This window comes from Scyliorhinus canicula, chromosome 13, assembly GCF_902713615.1.
Source record: "Scyliorhinus canicula chromosome 13, sScyCan1.1, whole genome shotgun sequence".
Lineage (NCBI taxonomy): Eukaryota > Metazoa > Chordata > Chondrichthyes > Carcharhiniformes > Scyliorhinidae > Scyliorhinus > Scyliorhinus canicula.
Genome location: NC_052158.1, coordinates 12,364,182 through 12,389,632, shown reverse-complemented (window position 1 = coordinate 12,389,632; position 25,451 = coordinate 12,364,182). Strand labels below are relative to the sequence as shown.

Here is a 25,451-nt window from a genome sequence, read left to right as displayed (position 1 = left end):
AGGCCCCTCTCTAAGGAAGTGACGTCGCCGCGTTCGGATGTTGGGGTCCGTGATGGTTGGTGGGTGCGGAGGGGAGTTCGCGAGGGTTTTTGACTCTTCAACCGTCATTCACGCGGGCACGGCGGAAGTCAGCCGCCGGCAGATCGGGGCCGCGGGCAGGGCGGATTTCACGGCCTCTTCCTAAACCCTGAATACCGACCAGGAGGATGTCATTATTACTGAGTGGAAAGGGGGGATTGCTGCCAAGGGGAATGTGGGAGGGAGTGTCTGATTGTTGCTGAGGGAATTGGGGGATTATTACTGAGGGGTAAAGGGGAATTATTACTGAGGGGAAAGGGGAAATTGTTACTGAGGGGGAAAGGGGGGAATTGTTACTGAGGGGGAAAGGAGGGAATTGTTACTGAGGGGGAAAGGGGGGAATTGTTGCTGCGGGGGAAAGGGGGGTTTGTTGCTGAGGGTCAAAGGGGGAATTGTTGCTGGGGAAAGGGATGATTATTACTGAGGGGTGAAAGGAGATTATTACTGGGGGATTGTTACTGAGGGGAAGGGTGAATTATTACTATGGGGAAGAGATTATTACTGAGGAGTGAGAGGTGGCCTATTACTTTGGCTGGTGGTTATTACTGAGGGAAAATGGGTATTATGGAGGGGGAAATTAGAGAGGAGTGAGGGACTTTATTTCTGAGATGAAAGAGTGAATATTAGTGGGAGGATTGTTACTAGGGAGGGGGGGGAGAGAAATTATCACTGCGAAGGTGGATTATTTCTATAAGGAGCCGTTGAGGAGTATGACTGAGTGAGACATACATGATTGTTGCTGAGGGTAGTAGATTATTATGGAGGGGAGAGTGAGGGTAATTACTGAGTGGTATGGGGGATTGTTACGGAAGTATGTGAGGATTATTTTTGAAGCAATAATTATTCCTGATGGGAGAGGGAATAAAAACTGAACAGAAAAGGTGAATCATATGTACTGAGGAGGTGGGGAATATTTTTTTGGGGAGTTGCTGGTGGATTATTATTGAGGAGAGGGAGAATTATCACTTGAGTGTGAGCTACACTGAAGTGAGGGGAGGGCTATAAACTGATGGGAGTGCAATTATTCATACAAAGGGTTCAAGGAGATTATGACTGAGGGGAGAGGGATTATTCTTGACCACATTCACTGTAAGGAGTGACAGGAGGATTGAAGACTGTGGGAGAGGGGCAAATTGTGAAGGAAATGATTGGTGATGGGATGGTAACATTACATGTGGAGGAGGCACATATGTTTTGGATGACTCACATATTGGAGGTTTAGAAGTGTCCTTCAGGGTGGAGTATTACCCAACATGAAAAACATCATTTTTGTTTCAAATTTTAGAGTTTTCGCTGTACTTTCCTGAAGCAAAATTTCTTTTAGTTTTAGAAGCAAGACATTTTTCATAAGACTGTGCTTACTTTTTGAATGTGGGCTCCTTCTAAATATTAATGCCATTTAAAAAAAATTAATGTAGCACCCTTATAGCAGCCAATCATGGTTTCTGCATTCTACTGATCTTGTACAGTGGTGGATATAATGGCAGCTATATACTTGCTGCTGATGGATATTAACTTGTTGAGAAAGGAATTGTAGAGCAAGGAAAAAATCCAATTCCTCATTACTGCTTGCGTAAGTATTGATCATGTTATTCCACTTTGTTGAAACCATATGACAAATTAAGCTATATCATTAAGAGTTGGTGCTTCTGAACGAAAATGAGTTTGCTTTCAGTATTTCAATTATGTTTCAAGATCAAATGGCTTTTGGCGGCAAAGGGATTACGTTTCCGTTGTCCAGTCAAAATATGTCACTAATAGGCAGCAAACGTTTATTCTGGTTTTGACACCCAGTGGGATAATTGAGCGCCTCTTGGATCAGGGAAGCATGGTTTGAAACACTTTCCTTAACGAGTGTGAGGTTAGGCATTTCAGAAATGCAAACAAGGTAAAGGGATGCACGATAAATGGTTGGATCCTGAGAAGTGTAGAAAATCAGAGTAACCTTGCAGTGCATGTCCAGAGATCCTTAAAGATAGCAGGACAAGTTGATCAGATGGTTGAGAATGCGTGGATACTTGCGTTTATTAGCTGAACTAACGAATATAAGCAGGGCGGTTATGTTCGAATTGTGCATATCCTGATCACCGTATTGCAGGAAGTATTGCACTGGAGAAGGTACAGAGGGGGTTTGGAAGGATGTAGCTAGGAATGACGAATTTAAATTATGAGGGGAGGTTGGATGGTAGGGGTTTGGAACTTGCTACCTGAAAAGGTAGTAGATGTGGAAATGTTCATTCAATTTAAGAATACTTGGATATGGACTTGAGATGTCATAACCAAGAGCCAGAGTGGGATTTAGGCTGGAGAGCTCTTTATCAGCTGTCACAAACGTGATGGCTGGTTTGGTCCCCTGTGCTGTGTAAATTTGCTGTATTTGGACATCGTATGCTACTGTTCATCTTTTTTTAAAAAATCTTTTCATTGGCATTTTCCAAATTCTGTACATTGCTGTTCGTTTTCATTTATTATACAGTGCAAAAAGGCTTTTTCTTATGTTTCTCTATTTACAAATTGGTGCCTTCTAATTCCGCGTGCAGAAGGAGGCCATTCGGCCCATCGAGTCTCCACCGACCTACTTAAGCCCTCACTTCCTCCCTATAACCCGTAACCCAATAACCCTTCCTTACCTTTTTGGACACTAAGGGCAATTTAGCATGGCCAATCCACCTAACCTGCATGTCTTTGGACTGTGGGAGGAAACGGGAGCACCCGGAGGAAACCCACGCAGACATGGGGAGAACGTGCAGACTCCTCTCAGACAGTGACCCAGTGGGGAATCAAATCTAGGATCCTGGCGCTGTGAAGTCACAGTGCTAGCCACTTGTGCTACCGTGCTGCCTTAGGTCAACAAGTTGCCCCATGCAGTAAGGAAGCCTTCTTCCGACCCTAGGACGGTGTGTTTTATTTTCTCCAGCTGGAGAAATTTTGAAAGGTCTGCCGGCCAGTCTGCAGCTGTGGGTGATTCTGCTGATCACCAGCCAAGCAGGATTCACCGGTGTGCGATTAGGGATGCAAAAGCTAGGGCATCGGCCCTCTTCCCCATGTGTAGCTCTGGCTACTCTGATACCCTGAAGATTGCCACATTTGGGCATGGCTTCACCCTCACCCCTACAATCTTGGACATTGCCTCGGAGAAGATTGTCCAGAACCCAACAAGCCCAGAACATGTGAGTGTGGTTGGCCAGGCCTCTGTGGTATTGTTCACATTTGTCCTCCACCTCTGGGAAGAACCTGCTCATTTGGGTTCTGGTCAGGTGTGCTCTGTGCACCACTTTGAACTGTATGAGGCTGAGCATTGTGCAGGAGGAGATGGTGTTGGCCCTACTCAGTGCTTTGCTCCAGAGTCCCCACCCCACTTCTGTCCCCAGTTCGTCCTCCCATTTCCATCTGATCTCGTCCAGTGTTGTTCGGACTCTGTCCAGTAGCTATCAATATATTTTCCCATGGAGTTCCCCTTCCTTACTGTCCGTGTTCATCAGGTACTCTAATAGTGTAGTCTTCGGGGCCCAGGGGATTCCTACTGTCTCTTTGCGGAGGAAGTGTTTTATTTGTAGGTGTCTCATTTCCTGTCCTGTCAGCAATTCCCATTCCTCTGTCAGTTTGTTCAGTATCGCTAGCCTGTGTCCTATGAAAAGTTCCTAACTGTCAGCGTTCCCCTGTCCTGTCACCGTTTTTTGAAGTTGTGTCTAGCATAGCTGGTAGGAATCTGTGGTTACTGCAGAGGGGGCCATGGGGGACATCTTTGATCTTAGCACGAAGTGCTGTCTTATTTGGCCCCACGTTTTCAGTGTGGCTGCTACCACTGGGCTAGATGTGTTTTTCGTCGACTGGGATGAGAGTGCTGCCATGGCTAGGGCCCGGAGGGTCATCCCTCTGCAGGAGGCTTCCTACATTTGTACCCACTCCGAATTGGGTTGGTGCACTCGCCCCCTGACTCTTTCCGCTGTTGCTGCCCAGTGGTTTGGAGGTTTTTTGTGCAGTTTTGGCAGTACCAGGCCTCCCTTAATTTTCCTTCTTTGCAGCATTGATTTGGGGACTTGGATCGGTATGGGCATAAACAGGACGAGGAATCTCGGCAGCACATTCATTTTGATCGTCTGCACTCTCCCCGCCAGGGAGAATGGGAGCGCGTAGACATTTTGCAGGTACTTTTTTACTTCCTCCCCCAGACTGGTCAGGTTCCACTTGTGGATCTGTATCCAGTCTCTGGTTATTTGGATCCCCAGGTATTGGAATCTGTTTTGGGCTATTTTGAACGGGAACCCCTCAAGCTCAATCCCTCCCCCGTTTGGGTTCACTGAAAATGCCTCACTTTTGCCCAGGTTGAGTTTGTAATGTGAGAAGGTTCCGACCTCTTTCAGGATCCACATGATTGCTTTCAGTCCTTTCTGTGGCTTTGAGACGTACAGGAGCAGGTCATCTGCATGGAGCGAAACTTTGTGCCCTCTGACTCCTCTTTGGATGTCCTTCCAGCTTTTCATGTCCTGCAAGACTCTCGCCAGAGATTCAATTGCTTGTGCAAACAGAAGAGTAGGGACAATGGGCATCCCTGCCTTGTGCCCCTTTGTAGCTGGAAATATTCAGAATTGGTGGTATTAGCTCCGGATTTTCGGCGGGAGCAGGGGCCTGTCGGGAAGGTGAGTACCTGTATAGAGTGTAAACCTTTAAATTCACTTAATTTCCAGCAGGAGCGGCCTCCGAATTTTCCGCTGGAGCAGGGGCCTGTTGGGAAGGTGAGCATAAACCTTTAAATTCACTTACTTTACAGCAGGAGTCTCCGGATTTTCGGCGGGACCTGTCGGGAAGGTGAGTACATATATATAAGTTGGGCGGTTGCTAAACCCGAGACACTACACTTGTAGTGTCCCCCACCCTTCCACCTCCTCTAATCTAAGAGGTTGAGGGAATATCGGGTAAGCTCTTCCTTCCTTTTTCTTGTTTTTATCTAGACGGGAAGGCAGTACAATGCTCCTCCTGCAGAATGTTTGAGGTGAGGGACACCGTCAGTGTCCCTGCTGATTTCAATCTTTGGGAAGTGCACTCAACTCCAGCTCCTCAGAAACCGTGTTAGGGAACTGGAGCTGGATGAACTTCAGATCATTCGGGAGGCAGAGGTGGTCATAGAAAGAAGCTTCAGGGAGGTAGGTACGCCAAAGAATAAAGATGGATGGGTAACGGTGAGAGGGGCTGGGGGGAAGCAGTCAGTACAGGGATCCACTGTGGTCGTTCCCCTCAGTAACAGGTATACCGCTTAGGATACTGTTTGGGGGGGGAGGGAAACGACTGACCAGGGGTCAGCCATGGGGTACAGGTCTCTGGCACAGAGTCTGTCCCTGTTGCTCAGAAGGGAAGGGGGGAGAGGAGAAGAACATTAGTCATTGGAGACTCCATAGTTAGGGGGATAGACAGGAGATTCTGTGGGAACGAGACTCGCGGTTGGTGTGTTGCCTCCCAGGTGCCAGGGTCCGCGATGTCTCGGATCCTTAAGGGGGAATGGGAGAAGCCCCAAGTCGTGGTCCACATAGGTACCAACGGCATAGGTGGAGCTAGGGTGGAAACTTAGATCCAGGACAAGCAGAGTTATTATCTCTGGGTTACCCATGCCATGTGCTAGCGAGTTGAGGAATAGGGAGGGAGAGCAGTTAAACAAGTGGCCGCAGGGATGGTACAGGAAGGAGGGTTTCAGATTCCTGGATAATTGGGGCTCGTTCTGGGGTAGGTGGGACCTCTACAAACGGGATGGTCTACACCTGGACCAGAGGGGTACTAATATACTTGGGGGGGGGGGGGGGTTGCTAATGCTCTTCGGGAGGGTTTAAACTAGTTCAGGGGATTGGGATCCTGAATTGTAGCTCCAGTACACAAGAGGTTGAGAGTAGTGAGGTCATGAGTAAGGTTTCAAAGTTGCAGGAGTGTAACGGCAGGAAGGAAGGTGGTTTACAGTGCGTCTACTTCAATGCCAGGAGCATCCGGAATAAGGTGGGTGAGCTTGCAGCATGGGTTGGTACCTGGGACTTCGATGTTTGGCCATTTCGGAGACATGGATAGAGCAGGGAGAGGAATGGTTGTTGCAGGTGCCGGGGTTTAGATATTTCAGTAAGCTCAGGGTAGGTGGTAAGAGAGGTGGAGGAGTGGCATTGTTAGTCAAGAACAGTATTACGGTGGCTGAAATGACATTTGATGAGGACTCGATTACTGAGGTAGTATGGGCTGAGTTTAGAAACAGGAAAGGAGAGGTCACCATGTTAGCGGTTTTCTATAGGCCTCCAAAAAGTTCCAGAGATGTAGAGGAAAGGATTGCAAAGATGATTCTGGATAGGAGCGAAAGTAACAGGGTAGTTGTTATGGGGGACTTTAACTTTCCAAATATTGACTGGGAACACTATAGTTCGAGTACTTTAGATGGGTCTGTTTTTGTCCAATGTGTGCAGGAGGGTTTCCTGACACAGTATGTAGATAGGCCAACGAGAGGCGAGGCCATGTTAGATTTGGTACTCGGTAATGAACCAGGACAGGTGTTTGATTTGGAGGTAGGTGAGCACTTTGGTGATAGTGACCATAATTTTATTACTTTTACTTTAGTGATGGAAAAGGATAGGTATATACCGCAAGGCAAGAGTCATATCTGGGGGGAAGGCAATTATGATGCGATGAGGCAAGACTTGGGATGTATCGGCTGGAGAGGAAAACTGCAGGGGATGGGCACAATGGAAATGTGGAGCATGTTCAAGGAACAGCTACTGCGTGTCCTTGATAAGTATGTACCTGTCAGGCAGGAAGGAAGTGGTCGAGCGAGGGAACCATGGTTTACTAAAGCAGTTGAAACACTTGTCAAGAGGAAGAAGGAGGCTTATGTAATGATGAGACATGATGGTTCAGTTAGGGCCCTTAAGAGTTACAAGTTAGCTAGGAAGGATCTAAAGAGAGAGCTAAGAAGAGCCAGGAGGAGACATGAGAAGTCTTTGGCAGATAGGATCAAGGATAACCCTGAAGCTTTCTATAGATATGTCAGGAATAAAAGAATGACTAGGGTAAGAGTAGGGCCAGTCAAGGACAGTAGTGGGAAGTTGTGCGTGGAGTCCGAGGAGATAGAAGAGGTGCTAAATTAGTATTTTTCGTCAGTATTCACACAGGAAAAAGACAATGTTGTCGAGGACAATACTGAGATACAGGCTACTAGACTGAAAGGGCTTGAGGTAAATAAGGAGGAGATGTTAGCGATTCTGGAAAGTGTAAAGATAGATAAGTCCCCTGGGCCGGATGGGATTTATCCTAAGATTTTGTGGGAAGATAGGGAGGAGATTGTGGAGCCTTTGGCTTTGATTTTTAAGTCATTTTTGTCTTCAGGAATAGTGCCAGAAGACTGGAGGATAGCAAATGTTGTCCCCTTGTTCAAGAAGTGGAGTAGAGATAACCCTGGTGAGCCGTACTTCTGTTGTGGACAAAATCTTGGAAAGGTTTATAAGAGAGAGGATGTATAATCATCTGGAAAGGAATAATTTGTTTCGAGATAGTCAACATGGTTTTGTGAAGGGTAGGTTATGCCTCACAAACCTTATTGAGTTCTTTGAGAAGGTGACCAAACAGGTGGATGAGGGTAAAGTAGTTGATGTGTATATGGATTTCAGTAAAGCGTTTGATAAGGTTCCCCACGGTATGCTATTGCAGAAAATACGGAGGCATGGGATTCAGGGTGATTTAGCAGTTTGGATCAGAAATTGGCCAGCTGGAAGAAGACAAAGGGTGGTGGTTGATGGGAAATGTTTTGACTGATGTCCAGTTACTAGTGGTGTACCACAAGGATCTGTTTTGGGACACTGCTTTTTATCATTTTTATAAATGACCTGGAGGAGGGCGTAGAAGGATGGGTGAGTAAATTTGCAGATGACTCTAAAGTCAGTGGAGTTGTGGACCGTGCAGAAGGATGTTACAAGTTACAGAGGGATATAGATAAGCTGCAGAGCTGGGCTGACAGGTGGCAAATGGAGTTTAATGCAGAAAAGTGAGGTGATTCATTTTGGAAAGAATAATAGGAAGGCAGAGTATTGGGCTAATGGTAAGATTCTTGGTAGTGTGGACAAGCAGAGAGATCTCGGTGTCCATGTACATAGATCCCTGAAAGTTGCCACCCAGGTTGAGAGTGTTGTTAAGAAGGCGTACGGTATGTTAGCTTTTATTGGTAGAGGAATTGCGTTTCGGAGCCATGAGGTCATGTTGCAGTTGTACATAACTCTGGTGAGGCCGCATTTGGAGTTTTGTGTGCATTTCTGGATGCCGCATTATAGGAAGGATGTGGAAACATTGGAAAGGGTGCAGAGGAGATTTACCAGGATGTTACCTGGTATGGAGGGAAGATCTTGTGAGGAAAGGCTGAGGAACTTGAGGCTGTTTTCATTAGAGAGAGGAAGGTTAAGAGTTGACTTAATTGAGGCATACAAGATGATCAGAAGATTAGATAGGATGGACAGTGAGAGCCTTTTTCCTTGGATGGTGATGTCTAGCACGAGGGGACATAGCTTTAAATTGAGGGGAGATAGATATAGGACAGACGTCAGAGGTAGGTTCTTTACTGAGAGAGTAGTAAGGGCATGGAATGCCCTGCCTGCAACAGTAGTGGACTCGCCAACACTAAGGGCATTGAAATAGTAATTGGATAGGCATATGAACGATGAGGGAATAGTGTAGATGGGCTTTAGAGGGATCTCACAGGTTGGCGCTACATTGAGGGCCGAACAGCCTGTACTGCGCTGTAATGTTCTATGTTCTATGAACGCCTGTCTTGGGAGCATTGTACAGGAGTCTCATGCAGGCGGTGAATGCTGCTCCTAGCCCAAACCATTTCAATACCTCAAGAAGGGCAGCAGGGTAGCATGGTGGTTAGCATAAATGCTTCACAGCTCCAGGGTCCCAGGTTCGATTCCCGGCTGGGTCACTGTCTGTGTGGAGTCTGCACGTCCTCCCCCTGTGTGCGTGGGTTTTCTCCGGGTGCTCCGGTTTCCTCCCACAGTCCAAAGATGTGCGGGTTAGGTGGATTGGCCATGCAAAATTGCCCGTAGTGTCCTAATAAAAGTAAGGTTAAGGGGGGGGTTGTTGGGTTACGGGTATAGGGTGGATATGTGGGTTTGAGTAGGGTGATCATGGCTCGGCACAACATTGAGGGCCGAAGAGCCTGTTCTGTGCTGTACTGTTCTATGTTCTATTTGATGGTTTCTCCCAGATCTATTGGAGCCTCCAGCCCCCCCCCCCCCCCCCCCCCCCCCCCCAAACTAGTATTTCCAGTCCATCGAGGACCTGTTTCATCCCCGCATCTCTGTCGGTGGGGGGGGGGGGGGGGGGGGGGGGGTTCGAAGGTATACACCTCTCGGTAGAAGATCTCGAATGCTGGGTTAACCTCTTATTCTGCTACCAGTCTGACTCTGCTGTCTTTTACCTGCGCTATTTCCCTCTCGTGGCTGCCTGCTTTCACAGCTGGTGAGCCATGAGGCGGCCATCCTTTTCTCCATGTTAGTAAAAGTTCATCCGTGTTGGTACGCTGCTTTCCTGGTGGATAGTAGGTTAAAGTCTATTTGTAACTTTTTCTTCTCTACCAGAAGCTCTACGGTAGAGGCATCAGAGTACTTTCTGTTAATCTCCAAAATGGAGTCGATCAGTTGTTTCCTGGTCTCGCTCTCTTCCTGCCTTGTACGTGCCTTATAGGCTACAATTCCCCCTCTGATCACAGCCTTCAGTGCCTCCCAGAACGTGGAGGGCGAGACCTCACTTTTCTGGTTGTTACTCACGTAGTCACCTATGGCCTGTGATATTTTCTGGCAGAAGGCTTTGTCGGCCAGGAGGTCCGTGTCCAGCCTCCATGTGGGGCCCTTGGCACGGCACGTCTCCAACCTCACATCCACGTAGTGTGAAGTGCAGTCGCAGATGACTATCGCGGAGTATTCTGCTTCTATAATTCCTGGAAGCACCGATTTTTCCCACTGCTAAGAAGTCGATGCGTGTGTATACCTTGTGCACCTCTGAGGGGAATGAGAATTCCTTTTCTCCCGGGTGTAGGAATCTCCACATGTCCGCTATCCCATCTGTTCCATAATTGCTCCCAGTTGCTTAGCCGTTTTGGGGCTCGATCGATCGATCAGCAGCTCCTGTACACAGTTAGTCGGCGCCCATTATCAGTCGGTGTGTATCAATGTCGGGGATTTCCGTGTTGCTCGTTCTGGGTGAGTGTGCTTAACACTCAATTTGGCTCTGTTTCCTTCGTTAGCTTTGGAGTCGCCAGGTATCGTTAAGATACCGCCACAAACTTCAAGGTCAAGTTCAAAGCAATAAAACCATACACCAATTAGTAAGTTCAAACAACTGAGTTATTATAATACAATTATAATACTACCCGTGCACACGCTAAGAGGATTAAACTATTCCTACCGCTAAATAAACAAATACTTATCTCGAAGGGAACTGCCGGATCAGGGGACAAGGCCTCTTGCTCTGCTCTGGTCTGCAGACTTCAGGTTGGTACGGGTTAAAAGGGGTCAGGAGTGTCTATCTCTGGTACCGATCGTTGTGAGACTTACTTGCTGGCGGCTGCTGTCCCAAACCTCGCCTCTCTCTCGTTCAAGGTCTTCTTTAGCAAAAGCTGGTTGAGGTGCTGGTCCAGAGAGGAGGGCTGGTCAAGAAGGGCTAACTAAGTGTGGGACCTGTCTTTTATAGGTCCCAGGGCTCCGCGCCCTTTTGGGCGGACCCTTTTCCTGCTGGGAATCGATTGGGTCTCTTCCCAGTCGATATGTGTGAATCCCCCCAATACTGAGGCTGTTCCTTGGCTACTGGGCGGGCTTTCAGGTGCTTTGTTTTCGGACCCCGCTGGTGCCGGGGTGTCTGGTTTCTCATACACTGTTGCAATCACTTCCCTATTTGTGTCCATTGTCTCTGGGATCGTTCCATTACTATGTTAACTATCCCGGAGATTGCCTCATTAGTATGCGGAATGTTCGTTTCGGTACTGTCTGCTCTCTTAGAAGACAGAATACACATTTGCTTCATGCAGCCTGCTGGTGCTGCAAACATTGTCCATTTTACCCTGCAAGCTTTGCGTTCCTCCATTTTGTATTTGGGGAATGGCCAACTTCGGTGGCTACATCCGCCAATGTCTTTTATAAAGTTTGTCTCGTCCCAGTTGGGAGCGTACACATTACCATGACCCTTCCAGGACACCGCTGACCATGACATACTGTCCCCCTGGGTCCATAACCGTCCTAGTCTCTGTAAACCTCGTCCTCTTGCTGATCAGGATGGCTATTCCCCTAGCCCTCGTCCCGTAGCATGAATGGTACGTTTGTCCTACCCTGTCCTTCCTTACCAGTAATCTGTTCTTCTCCCTCAGGTGTGTCTGCTGGAGGTATACTATGTCAGCCTTCATGCTTCTTAGAATTTGCTTTGTTTGGCCCCTTGTCCCGCACTGTAACCAATTACTGTTTGTCGATATACCATTTGTCAATGTTCTCTGTTGATTATTCTTTTGTCTACTATGTATGTACCGTCCCTCGGCCGCAGAAAAATACTTTTCACTGTATTTCGGTACATGTGACAATAAATCAAGTCAAATCAGGTGCGCAAAGACTCTGGATCTTTTCACTGGGCCGTTAAGTCCCACAGCACTCCAGGTGACTATCCTGGTGGAGGGGCTTTTGTCCACCCATTCCTGCGGGATCATCCATACTTAACTGGTGGACGTTTCCCTGCATTCCGGTGTTTCCCTTTGTTAGGGGGCCGATCTCGCCATGGTGCTGAAGGAGTGCTCTTTCCTCTGGTACGTTACCCAGAGTCTGGCCAGGAACGACGTGCCGAATCTCACGCCGCTCTTGTGGAGTGCCGATTTTTCCTTATTAAATTTGGCCCTCTTTTTTGCAATTTCTGCCCAAATGTCCTGATGTACCCTAATTCTGTGCCCTTCCAATGAGCACTTCTTCATCTGTCGGGCCCACCTCAGGACCTTTTCCCAGTCCTGTTCTGGTGCAGCTTAGCGATGATCGCGCTCGGCTGCTCCCCAGTTTTGGATTTTGGCCCAGGCAACCTGTGTACCCTGTTGTGTTCTGGGGGGCTTGGGAAGCTGTCCCCCCCTCCGACTAGGGTGCCCAGCATTTAGGGGATGTAGTCCATTGGATCTCTGCCACAGTTCGGGGGTGGTGGAGGGATGCCCACATCCTGTAAAGGAATTCACAAAATCCTCTGCAGGCGATCGGAGGCCCCCAGGTAGTTGCCCTCTGGGCAGGGAGGCACCTGGGCACTGCTGGTGCCACCCAGGCATGGCAGTGCTTACCTGGCAATACCACCATGGCGGTGCCAGACTGGCACTGCCAAGGTATCTGAGTGGCACTGCCAGGGTGCTCTGCTGGCAGTGTCAAGGTACCAGTGGTAGGGTGTGGGTGAACATAAAACATACAATGCAGAAGGAGGCCATTTGGCCCATCGAGTCTGCACCGACCCACTTAAGCCCTATCCCAATAACACCTCCTAATCTTTTTTGGTCACCTAAGGGCAATTTATCATGGCCAATCCACCTAACCTGCACGTCTTTGGACTGTGCAGCACCTGGAGGAAACCCACGCAGACATGGGGAGAACGTGCAGACTCGGCACAGACAGTGACCAGCGGGGAATCAAACCTGGGACCCTAGCGCTGTAAAGCCACAGTGCTATCCACAGTGCTTTCCACTTGTGCTACCGTGCTGCCCAAAGTGGGCGCAAAGACTCCCTTGTTGGTGAGTTGGGGCTTTGAGCAGGATTTGGGAGTCGTGTCGGGGGGAGGGGGCTGGTAGGTGGTAGAGAGATCGGGATGCCATTTAAAAATGGCGTCCCAATCTCTTTCTGCACTGAGGAGTTCCTGCGAACGGAACTCCTCAGTGCAGGAAATGGGACTAAGCACAGCCTCAGCAGGGTGTTCCCTGCTTAGGCCCTGGATTGCAACAAAATCCTGATAGATAGCATGGTGTTTCTCAGCATAGTGAGCGCCGCGGAACACCCGGCTAAATGTGCTCGTCACAGGACTCTGTTGCAATTTGGTTAGATTGCGCCCAGAGTTAACATTTTAATAATAAATTCTGTATGACACTCCTTCAATTCCATCCTGGAAATCATCTCTGCAACCTTTCAAGAACCCTCATGTCCTTCCTAAGATGATGACCATGGTTCGATTCAATACTATAGCTGTGGCTGAACTAGAGTTTTACAAATGGTCAACAGCACCTCCCTCAAGTCTTTATGAATCCCAAGCTTTGCTACCTACTCGCTCAGTATGTCCTGCCTCCTTCAAAGATCTGTGCACAAGAATTTCTCTTGCCCCCACTATGTTCCTTTAGAACTATATCTGCACCTACTCTGTACCACCTCTCCCTATCCTGCATCAATTTGTGCTTCTCTGTATTAAATTCCATCTACCATTGGGGCAGCAGGGTAGCATGGTGGTTAGCATAAATGCTTCACAGCTCCAGGGTCCCAGGTTCGATTCCCGGCTGGGTCACTGTCTGTGTGGAGTCTGCACGTCCTCCCCCTGTGTGCGTGGGTTTCCTCCGGGTGCTCCGGTTTCCTCCCACAGTCCAAAGATGTGCGGGTTAGGTGGATTGGCCATGCTAAATTGCCCGTAGTGTCCTAATAAAAGTAAGGTTAAGGGGGGGGTTGTTGGGTTACGGGTATAGGGTGGATATGTGGGTTTGAGTAGGGTGATCATGGCTCGGCACAACATTGAGGGCCGAAGGGCCTGTTCTGTGCTGTACTGTTCTATGTTCTATTTGTCAGCCCATTTTGTTTGTCTTTTCCGCATCGTCCTCACTGTGAGCCTTACCCCAGGATTGCTCTCAACGGTAAATTCTGAAATCTTTCTCCTTCATTTGAATATACAGGTTCCATAGAATCCCTATGGTGCAGAAGGACGCAAAAAGATCCATCAAGTCTGCACTGATCCTCGGAAAGGGCACTCTATCTCAGCTCTCTCCCCACCCAAACCCAAAACTCCGCGCATTGGTGGTGGCCAATATACCTAACCTGCACATCTATTGACTGTGGAAGGAAACCAGAGCACCCGGAGGGAACCTCTGCAGGCACTGGGAGAATGAAACTTCACACAGACAATCACCCAAGGCTATAATTGAACCTGAGTCCCTGTTGTTGTGGGACAGCAATGCTGACTACTATGCCACCGTGCAACAATAGAAAAGGTGGTTCTAGTACTGATCCATTGGGAACATCACTGTCCATCATGCTCCAACTTGTAAAACAACTACATACTACAATTACATAAGTGAAATATCTCAGATGCTGGAACTCTGAACTCAAAAGAGAAAATGCTGGGAATACTCAGCAGGTCGGTGGCATCTGTGGGAAAGAAATTGAGCTACCTGTTCGGGTCTGTGACCTCTAATGATTAATGTGCCGCATGCTGTGAAATTAAGTTGTACAGGTTACATTCTTTGTAATGAGCGTGCTGTTACCACAGTGGCTATTGGTCCTTAAGGACATTTAACCTCAACTGGAATTCCTCTCTTGAATGTGAGACACTTGTTGACCCTTGGTCTCTGTATTCTGACAAGAGGTCAAACAGTCTTATATCAAACAAACACTGTACATTGAACTTATGATTCAATATGATTTATTCACTAAACATGCATCAAATACACTATGTATTCAAATCTTATCACAAATTGCCTCACTGGTCGCAATTTGCCTCGAGTCAGCTTCAGACATAAGTAGATATTACCCCTTTGAACTGAATTGGCCAAATTCTTCTTGGAGGTCTGTTCTGTTCTCTGAGCCTTCACTTAGGGTGCTGCATGTGCGAGGTTGGTCCTAGGCTGTCACTGAAGCAAAAGCCTTTGATGCTTGATATTATACTCTTCTGACCTGTGTCATACGTGGGTCAAATTCGTGATCCATCTCGAACTGTAGAATGATGCCTTTCTTCCAACCACAGGTCCATTTTCCAGACATTGTCCTTCAATATTCAGTCATTGTGGTCACAACTCAAGTTCTGCTTTGCATTTTGCAAACTTTCGATCTGTGCATTGCAAGCTCTCCTTTAAATAGGTAATTGATCTAAAGGTCCTTGAATATGTTCAAGTTGACCAAAACTTTCAATCATGCCTGCAATCGGTCATTTATCACAAACAGGGCCTTATCGCTACGTTTTGATCTGTTAAACAGCAGTATTTTGGATCACAATTAAGTGTCCAGTTCTTCAGCCAAGTTCATGTTCATAAATGGGCATACATCATACTTCTGTCCAAGCTATGCTACACACTTTAGTATTTTAACAATTCATTTTTCATAAGCTTGACAATTCTCACACAGATACATGTTTAACATTGGTTATGCAAATTTTAGGATAAGTCCTGAAGTGATTATCTCTAAACTGACATTATTCATAGTCAATTACAGCATACATCACATTTATTCCCATAGCGAGCTTATACATCAAATTTTGGAATGGCATCTTCTTTTAGGTCATCATCCGTGTCTACCATTCTTGTTTCCGTGCAAACAGTTCCATTTCCAATTTCTTTTCCATCTTAATTCTCCAACGTTTAAACATCATCAAAGTATAAGTTTGATATACTAGTATGAAAATCATTACAATGATAGTAACACGAGAAATAATCTTTATCCAAGGATGAATCTGTATATTTGTACCCCAGTTCCAAATGTCATCCCATCAAATTGTTTCTTTAATAATCTTTATCTTTCACTCAGTTTCTTTGGCATGTTGGATAACTCTAATGAATGTTTGGTGGGCTCTCTCCAACTGTTCTTTAATCCAATGTAGATCCTCAGGTAACAACTGGATATTGATTTCGTATTTCTCAAAATACTGTCCCAAATTCCCCTTAATTGTATTGGTGGCATTAATAGTAATTTTTTCAATTTCAACCTGTCAGTAATTCAGATAGCTGTTAGAACGTACATCAAATTGAGCAACTGCTCTTATTTACAGTCTCATTCTGTCAAATGTTCAGAGAGGTCCCAATCTAAGTCCTCTTTATATTTTCTTGTCAGCTGTCTGCCGCATTTCCTTTCCCAAACTGGAGATGGGGTTCTTTGTTTTCTGGATTTTATATTAATTTGAGGTTGTACAATGCCAGCTGCAAAGCTTGATGCTTCTCCCCCTGCTGCCACTGCTGGAGGCTGAGGCACAGTTTCACAAGCATCAGTAAGTACATGGTATGCGTGATTACTTTGGCTACCAAATGCTTTCATTTGGTTCACGTGGTACGATCTGGTCTTCCCGGAATCCATTAGTACTTTATACATTGAGGGGCTTACTTTGTCAACCATGGTGTACGGGCCATGATATTTTGGGGATTAGAAGGTTCCGGGTTGGTATATCTGTTACGTGACCTTTTGATCTACGTCATATTCCACAGGTTTTACCTTTCCATCAAAATAGGTTTGCTGCCTTTTCTTTTGTCCCATTTTTGTGGCTGTGGTTAAGTTGGCCGCTTGTATGTTGTCTATTAGTTGTTGTACAACTTTTTCACGACTGACAGCTGCCAGTCCAGGTTCCGATAGGTCCAATCCCAAGAGTGCTTCAATCCCCCTCATGGGTTGTCCCATCGTTAGGACATGTGGTATGAATCCAGTGGAGCTGGATACAGTATTTCTTGCTAACATTGGTACAAAGGGTAGCACCAAAAATGAAATGAAAATCCCCTTATTGTCACGAGTAGGCTTCAATGAAGTTACTGTGAAAAGCCCCGAGTAGCCACATTCCGGCGCCTGTTCGGGGAGGCTGGTACAGGAATTGAACCGTGCTGCTGGCCTGCCTCGGTCTGCTTTAAAAGCCAGTGATTTAGCCCAGTGTGCTAAACCAGCACTTTCCATGTTGAGTTATTTTGCAGGACTGTTTTCTGAATCATTTTTAGGGTTCTGATCTTTCCACTGTCCTGCTGGATTGTGGGTGATAGGCTAAATTAAACCTTTGATTGATTCCTAATAATGCCATTACGTTCTGCATTATTTGAGATGTAAAGTGAGTACCCTGGTCAGATTCAATACTATGGATCCCCGCTGTGCTCTTGGCTTTATTTGTTCTGGTGAGGAAGGATTCTACTCATTTGCTAAATGTGTTGAGTGCCACTAGGATGTAGTTGTACCTCCCTTTGCAGGGTGGCAAAGGTCCTACATAATCGATCTGTAATTCCCTTTCCCCTTTCTTTGCATAGTGGTCTGGATTGTTTTGTGCACACGCTATAGAATTTTCTATGTAATGTCACACCTTTGGCATAATTTAGCCACAAACATAAGTTTCCAATTCTGTCAGTGGTTGTATCAATTCCTTGATGTCTGTGCCCATCATGACACTGGTAAATGATTTGGTTTCTTCCTTTTAATACCAGGCCATTCCTAATTTCTAATTTGTTTTTCAAATTCTTGTAGGTGTCAGACATATTGCTTTCTTTGAGGTAATCTCTTTATCTTCGCCTTGGGCTGCTTCAAGATCCTCGATCTTGATTAGGTTAGTGGCCATTGCACCAATTTGTTCTGTTCGTTTGAGAGTAGCGAATTGCCAGGATCCCATTATGGGCACCCTGTTTTGCTAACTCATCTGCTCTTACATTGCCGGCAGGAGAAGGCCTGTGATGGGCCTTTACCTTAATGATGCAAGGGCAGCACAGCGGCGCAGTGGTTAGCACTGCTGCCTCAGCACATTCCATGTTGAGTTATTTTGCAGTACTGTTTTCTGAATTATTTTTAGGGTTCTGATCGTTCTTTCCACTGTCCTGCTGGATTGTGGGTGATAGGCTAAATGAAACCTTTGATTGATTCTTAATAGTGCCATTACGTTCTGCATTATTTGAGATGTAAAGTGAGTACCCTGGTCAGATTCAATACTACGCAGGTTCGATCCCGGCCTGGGTCACTGTCCATGTGGAGTTGCACATTCTCCTCCTGTTTGTGTGCATTTCACTCCGACAACCCAAAGATCTGAAGGGTAGGTTAATTTGCCACGCTAAATTGCCCCTCAATGGAAAAAAATGAATTGGATACTCTAAATTTATTTTCTTTTAAATGACACGTTGGGCTTGTGAGAAGATGTATTTAAGGAGTGGGGCAGAGGGCAAAGCTTTACCATATGCAGATATGAAGCCTCTGGCTTCCTACAGGGATAGGAAATCTGTTGGGCTGTTGCACATACAAATACTATCTGAATAGATGTCTACTGGGGTTGGAAAATCCTAATGGAAACTTACAACGTAAGCCACAGCTGCCAGTTCAGCTGTTTGTGTGCTTATAGCACTGGGCAGTTTAAGTGTGAATTTATGTATTACATTGCCTTTTGAATCTTCAACATAGATGCCACATCCTGTTTTACAATTTGAATTATAGTGGGGAGCCACACAAGTGCCAAATTTCAAGAGCAAAAGATCCCAAGGGCCCTTTGTGCCAAAACAAAATGGGGTAGGTGGCAAGGTAAAATCCACCCACCAAAAAAGCTCTAAGACAAACTATAAAACTGGCTGCCATCCTCCACCATAGAGGAACTATTGACAAAACATTTTAATTTATTGGTTTGGGTGTCTTTTGTCATTTGTTTTGGTGCTTGTTTGGTATGTTTTAGTGCATGTCCTTTGATCTGACATCTCCTGGGCGTTAACCCATAATTGTCCAATTGTGCAAATTCTTTCACTGTATTCCCCGGCAGTTATTTCTTTGGGGGCCTCTTCCCGAGTTTCCCATGTATCATACACCACAATTTACAGGGTCGAATGATGAACCACATTTCTTCATAAATGTTATACTTGTATAGCAAAGGGAACATTGCAAGGGATTCCCCATCGGCCCCCTAGCAACAGTCCACCAAAGGTTTACACAAAGAGCTGGTTGATAACATACCATGTTTTCTAATTAAATTATAATGCTTGTGCTTCAAATCCTTTCTGAGCGTTGCCGGTGAATCCACTTAGTATTATAGTTATTTTAGTTTTCCAAGATGGATCAATCCCATGGGCTACATTTAGGTTAGAGCGGGAACCGCCGGTGTCTCATAAAAATTCGACAGGGAGCCTTTCTACCTCGCCATCGACGAGTGGAACATAGAACATAGAATAGTACAGCACAGAACAGGCCCTTCGGCCCTCGATGTTGTGCTGAGCCTTGTCCGAAACCAAGATCAAGCTATCCCACTCCCTGTCATTCTGTTGTGCTCCACGTGCCTATCCAATAACCGCTTGAAAGTTCCCAAAGTGTCTGATTCCACTATCACAGCAGGCCATCCATTCCACACCCTAACCACTCGGAGTAAAGAACCTACCTTGGATATCCCCCCTATATCTCCCACCATGAATCTTAAAGTTATGCCCCCTTGTAACAGCTATATCCACCCGAGGAAATAGTCTCTGAATGTCCACTCTATCTATCCCCTCATTATCTTATAAACCTTTATTAAGTCGCTTCTCATCCTCCTCCGCTCCAAAGAGAAAAGCCCTAGCTCCCTCAACCTTTACTCATAAGACCTATCCTGCAAACTAGGCAGCATCCTGGTAAATCTCCTTTGCACCCTTTCCAATGCTTCCACATCCTTCCTATAGTGTGGTCACCAGAACTGGATATCCTACACTATTCCACTTGGTGTTACAGACCCAAACAAGAAAGGCCTGTGAGCATTGTGCACTATTCCTTGGTCCAGAGGAGCCAGGGTAATAGTCACTGGAGTACAGAGGTGCCATTGGCTGACCATTTCTGGATGGTCCATCCAGGAGCAATTATGGTTTTCTGTTCTGTGCCCCTCGTGGTGGATTGTTGCTAGGAGATGATGGACAATCCCTTGTATCGTGCCCTTTGCCACCACAAATATGACACTGATCACGAGGACTGGTTCCCCTTTGTCCCATGGTCCTTGGTGTCCTCTTCCTCTGTGGTCCAAAGTTGTCTGCCTCTGACCATTCTACTGTTACATGGAGATGGGGGGTTCCCTAGGGGGTCCTTGTTGGTAACCTCCTCTTCCTCATACCTCATTTCTCCAAATGGGGCCTTGGTTCTGGAGGGTATTTTGTCTCGTTTGTTTTCCAAGATCTTGTTTTGACCCTTCTTCAAAGTATCCAGGCTTCATTATACGTTGGATCTGTGGGGTCAAATAATTCCATCAAATTTCTTAATCCCCCAACACCAGATCCATTCGCCTATTGTCCTCTGTAATTGTTGCTCTGGCACCCAAATGTATATGTACCTCCCCAGTTCTTCCTCCTCCTCCTCCCCCCCCCCCCCCCCACCCACCCACACACAAAAACAGATGCCTACTTATAAATTAAAAATAATGTTGCCAATTGTACAGAGTTGCTGTTGTTGAGCTAGTGCATAATGCCCTATCGTTATATATTTTTTGTTTGTTTGTGTGTGCTCAGTTCTTCTATTATTGTGTACATAACGGTAAATATACTTTGTTCAAAAACCCAATAAAAACATTCATTTTTTTAAAAAATGTCTTTATCCCTCTGAAGAATGGGTTACTTGGGTCCCTGACCACTGACCAAGATGCCCATCTAAGTTGTATCTGAGTAAATTTGATCCGTAGACCGCATTAAAATGAACCCACAACCTATTAGCAAACGCTACAAGTTGTTCTCCCTTTCTTTGTCTACACTTGTTTAAATTACCTACAGGATCACCCCTATCACTTCCGATAGCTTGTAGGATACTGCACTCATTTAATTTAAGGTAGTCATTTTCAAACAGAGGGGTGCAACCCGCGGGTGGGTGTCAGACGGGTCATGGGGCCAAGGGTCGCAGTGTTCCCAATCACTCTTCTATACGCTGCGGTGTTGCCAGTTGCGCAAAGTAGGCCCAATGGCATGACAATCTTTTAAAAATACTGGCTGCGACCGACTCAGAAAGCTGGCCGTCCCGCACATGTGTGCTCCCTCAGCAGTGCGCAGGCCAGCCCAGCGAGGCAGAACGTCTCCTCCTGACGCCAGGACCATTTGATTTTTTTTTTTAATTGCAAGAATTTTCCTGCCTGGAGTGGTGGCAGAGAGCAAGTCACGGATGCTGATGTAACGGTTTCTGGGCGCGAGAGAAATTATTCCATTTTGCAGCTGCCAGCAGTGCTGGTGTGAACTTCAGGGCCTCTGCTGAACAACCCATGAAGAAGAAGCTGAAAACAGGAACAAAACAGGATAAAGATGATTACTTGAGATGTGGGTTTATTGATTGTATCACTGCAAACCGGGGTTCAAAGTTCATTTGTGTTATATGCAGGGAAGCACGGGCGAATGAAAGTTTAAAACCCTCAAAATGTCAGGCATTTGAAGGCTAAACATGGCGAGTTCGAGGACAAATCTCTTGATTATTTTCATCGGCTGAAGTCATTATCAGAAATGTAACACTGAATGACAAAGTGGAGTTTGCACATTCTTCCCATGTCTGCCTGGGTTTCCCCCGGGTGCTCCGATTTCCTCTCACAGTCCACAGATGCAGTGGGTTTTGGTCTGTCAGTCCCTGGTGGGTGGTCCCCAACCTATTTCAGCATTATATCGACCAGCTTCTTTTTCGAGGTCACACTGGTTAATATTATGCTCATACTGACGACCCTCCTTTTTACCAAAGGTGCATATCATCCCTCTATGTATTTGTAACTGGAATTTTAATTTATCAATTTCCCTTCGACATTTAGAATGGTCTGCAGCATCATGTCTATTCTGAACGATATTCGAACGCAGCACAGTGATTACTGCACTTAAATTTTTGTTCTGATCTGTCAATTTAGCTATTTGCTTCTGATCTACTGCTTTTCCACTAAGTGCTCTAGCCTTTACCGGGAAAGCCCTTTCACACTGCTTGAAACTGTGCCATATTTAATATATCATTTTGTCGTTTGTGGTTTTGTTCCGTTGTCAATTTTTAAAAAGTCTCCCTTATCTTGCTTCAGTTTTTCTATTTCTTGTCTTAATCTATCACGTTCATCATTGCACTCCCTCAGCTGTCGCAAACAGTGATCGGTTTCACTAACTTTCCTTTTCTATTTCCTAAACCATCTCTGGAAGCGCCTGGATCTGGCAGTGATATTTCTGGAAATTTTGACCCATTTTTCTCTCAAGTACGTCCCTAGTACTGATTTCCAACTATAATCTGTCATTCTGATCACGAGCGTTTGTTTGACACGTTCCAAATTTAAGACGAGGGCCATGACTCGACTGACTTGCTTGTCCAACGTTCAGAATTTAAAACAAGATAAGTAAAGATTCGCTTGCTCAATTTGAACAAATTTAGACACCCGTCACTCATATACTCAATGTATACCTTGGCTTAGGGCATTTGCCCTCTTAACTTCCAGCTCAGGCTGAGTTCACAAGATAAGTTGGTTCTGGAGTAAAAAAAAGAGTACTTCTTTAAGAGCCCACCCAGAAAGAGATGCCAAAACACTGTTGAAAAGTGTGAGATGAACAGACTGTAACAGTCTCTGACAAAAGTTGACAGACAACTGCTGTGCCAAAGACGAGCGTGAAGAGTGGCTACTTGGAAGTGGTGAAATAAGGCTTCTGGTATCTTTTTTAAATGTGTACATCAAGAGCCAGATAAAATCAGGTTGTGAACTTTATTTTGAATGCTCATTCTAATTTTTGGTATTTTATTTTCCAAAAATAAATTTGCAGATGACTATTAAATGGTCGATTTCTATACGCAACTTCGGCGCCATCACTTCAGTCAGATTTATATGAACCAATTGCACCTCAGTGAGATGGGAATGGTCATTCAAGTGGAGGAATAATGGCTGAAAACCAATTGAGTGAGACCTTGGAGGTCACCAATCACCGTGATGGGCCAGAAGCTAGAAATCCACATGCTCCCATGAAAGAGTGGACTGATCCTGCGCCTTTCACGTGGGCATGCCCAGATGGTTTCTTTGTGAAGAAAATTCTACAGCAAGGTAGTGGCCTTGATAAACCCAAAGAAGGCTGTAAGTGTCAAGTCTGTGTGGAAGTAGAACCCTCCTGCAATTTTGATGCAGGGACGCATTTCCAACATGGGATTAATCAAACGATTGAGATGATTCTTGGGGAAAGTGATACCCAGTTTACAGAAATTATTGAGAAATGTGTTGAAACAATGCTGCTGGGAGAGCAGTGTGAGGTACTCCTGGCTCCAGGGTTGATGGAGAAGTTCACAGACGGTGGGAATAGACTGAAATTGTATGTGAAACTGGAGGAGTTTACCCTCCACTGTGATTCCTGGCAAATGGGATTTGAGGAAAAGTGGCAGGTGGCCATGTACCACAAAGTCAAGGGCACCGAGCATTTTAAAAGTGGGAATCTCTTTGGAGCTGCACGGCGGTACGCAAAATCCCTGAGGCTGCTGGTGACGGTGAAATATGACCTCCCTCTCGAGAAAGGAGAAGAGTACAACCGGGCTAGAAGGGATTTGTATTCGAACCTGGCTGCCTGCCAGTTAAAACAGAAGCAGTTCAGACATGTCATCCAGAACTGTTCAAAGGCACTGGAGATCGACCCTGACTCAGTGAAGTGCCTGTACCGAAGGGGGCAGGCCTACGCCTCCATTAATGAGTTTGAAAAAGCCAGAGATGATTGTAGGAGAGTGCTGCTATTGGAGCCGGGAAACACAGCTGCTGCACATCATCTCCGGATCCTTAATGAGCAGGTCAAAGCACAAAATGAAAAAATAGGCAAGGCAATGAGTAAGCTGTTCATCTGAGAGTGTGTATACAGCTAGATAACTAATCGACTTGCAGCAACATTTTTTTTTCGTTGACAAAATAGCAATTGATAATAAGAAAATGCCATATCATCTCCTAACTATGTGTTAAAGGATGCTTCAGTATTGTACTCTACCGTGGAGTTATAACCATGATAAAATGGTATCGCAAGAGATCCAGGTAGCTCATTCCATGACTTTATTTGTGACTATAATGTCAAATTACTTGCAAATAATCCAGGTGGTTCTGAATGTATTGAAATCTGGGTGCGTTCCTGTGACTGGATACCTGAAGGTCTGCCGTGAAGTTTAGCTGCTAATCATAAGTAGTCATTCATTGTATGCTTAATTCACCACGGGCAACCCTGAGGCTAACCAGAGTTTGATTTCTGTTTGATGAGGGAAGTTTGCATATTGCCAAGAGCTTGGAAATTTCTGGTTCCTGATTTTGTGAAAACCACATGTGGCACCTGTTATGTTTTACGTAAACTCTTAAATAAACTGCCAAATTTGCTGTGAAGCTACCGCCTTCAAATTTCCTGTGAAGCTACCCCTTTGTAGATTGTTAATTCATGCAGACCAGAAAATATTTTGCTGCTAAAGTACACATGTCAAATTTGTACAGTTGCAATTTTAACTAAATACTGGTTGAGTTTGATTTGAGGAAAATTATAGAATTTACAGTGCAGAAGGAGGCCATTTGGCCCATTGAATCTGCACCAGCTCTTGGAAAGAGCACCCTACCCAAGATCCACACCTCCACCCTATCCCCATAACCCAGTAACCCCACCGAACACTAAGGGCAATTTAGCACGGCCAATCCACCTAACCTGCACGGAGCACCCGGAGGAAACCCACGCGCACACAGGGAGAATGTGCAGACTCCGCACAGACAGTGAACCAAGCCGGGAATCGAACCTGGGACCCTGGAGCTGTGAAGTAATTGTGCTATCCACAATGCTACCGTGCTGCCCTTAAAGTTGCTCTTATAGTTGGAGTTTGATGATGGGAATGTGTCTCGGACCCACATTTAATGTGAAACTTCTTTGAGAGAACTCATCATGGCAAACATGCTGATGGAGAGCAGGAGCATTAAGATGGTTCCTATCATTCCCTAGTCACTTAGGTGAACTCTTGTTTTCCTACTGCTCTGCTAATTCGCATATAGCACTCTATTGACAGCTGCACTCATATCGGATCCCCTTTTATCCAATTCTTTATTCCAATTTTATTTTTAATCTCCGTTTTACTCAAATCTTCAATCTTCCTTTTACTCCAGCACCTTGACAATTGGCTGTTGGATCACTGCTGTTTGTGAATGTAAAATGTCTGGAACCTTAAATCTCTGTCCTCCGCCACAGGTAACATTTACTCCTCTTAGAACCCCAGTGATGTTAAATACGAGGATATCCCGAAGGGTAACTTGGAATACCAATTCTTAGTGGTGTATATTGTCAATTTGGTATAATATGAGGAAGGATATGCAAACCAGTGAGGAAAAGTCTAGTCTATTAATAAAGAATATTTATTAACTTAAAGCACACAATAAAGATTACAATGCACTACAACAGTACAATTACTACAATAATGGCTATACACACAGTATCTCATGAAGTTAACCCATGTTCCCAGCTATCAACGTTCCAGAACTCAGAGATGTTCCTTTCCGAAACAACATCCAATATTGTA

The 25,451-nt window shown here is 45.6% G+C and overlaps 1 protein-coding gene across 4 annotated transcripts; it reads left to right on the top strand.

The window, feature by feature from the left end:
* The first annotated feature begins 469 nt into the window (after positions 1-469).
* On the top strand, positions 470-24,282 carry LOC119975451 (FK506-binding protein-like). Of its 4 annotated transcripts, none has more exons than XM_038815122.1 (3): positions 482-1,651; positions 17,493-17,571; positions 22,706-24,282. In XM_038815122.1, the coding sequence occupies exon 3, from the start codon at positions 22,821-22,823 to the stop codon at positions 23,760-23,762; it is 942 nt and encodes a 313-aa protein (XP_038671050.1). In that variant the 5' UTR covers positions 482-1,651; positions 17,493-17,571; positions 22,706-22,820; the 3' UTR covers positions 23,763-24,282. The 4 variants fall into 4 exon arrangements, 3 of the variants coding, with proteins under 3 accessions (XP_038671050.1, XP_038671049.1, XP_038671048.1); XM_038815121.1 differs by lacking the exon at positions 17,493-17,571 and adding an exon at positions 2,075-2,077; XR_005462767.1 differs by lacking the exons at positions 17,493-17,571; positions 22,706-24,282 and adding an exon at positions 13,967-14,757 and having other exon boundaries at positions 470-1,651.
* Positions 24,283-25,451: the final 1,169 nt, after the last annotated feature.

Coding starts and splice junctions, on each gene's coding strand:
- LOC119975451 (XM_038815120.1), top strand. CDS start 22,821: ATGGCTGAAAACCAATTGAGTGAGACCTTGGAGGTCACCAATCACCGT.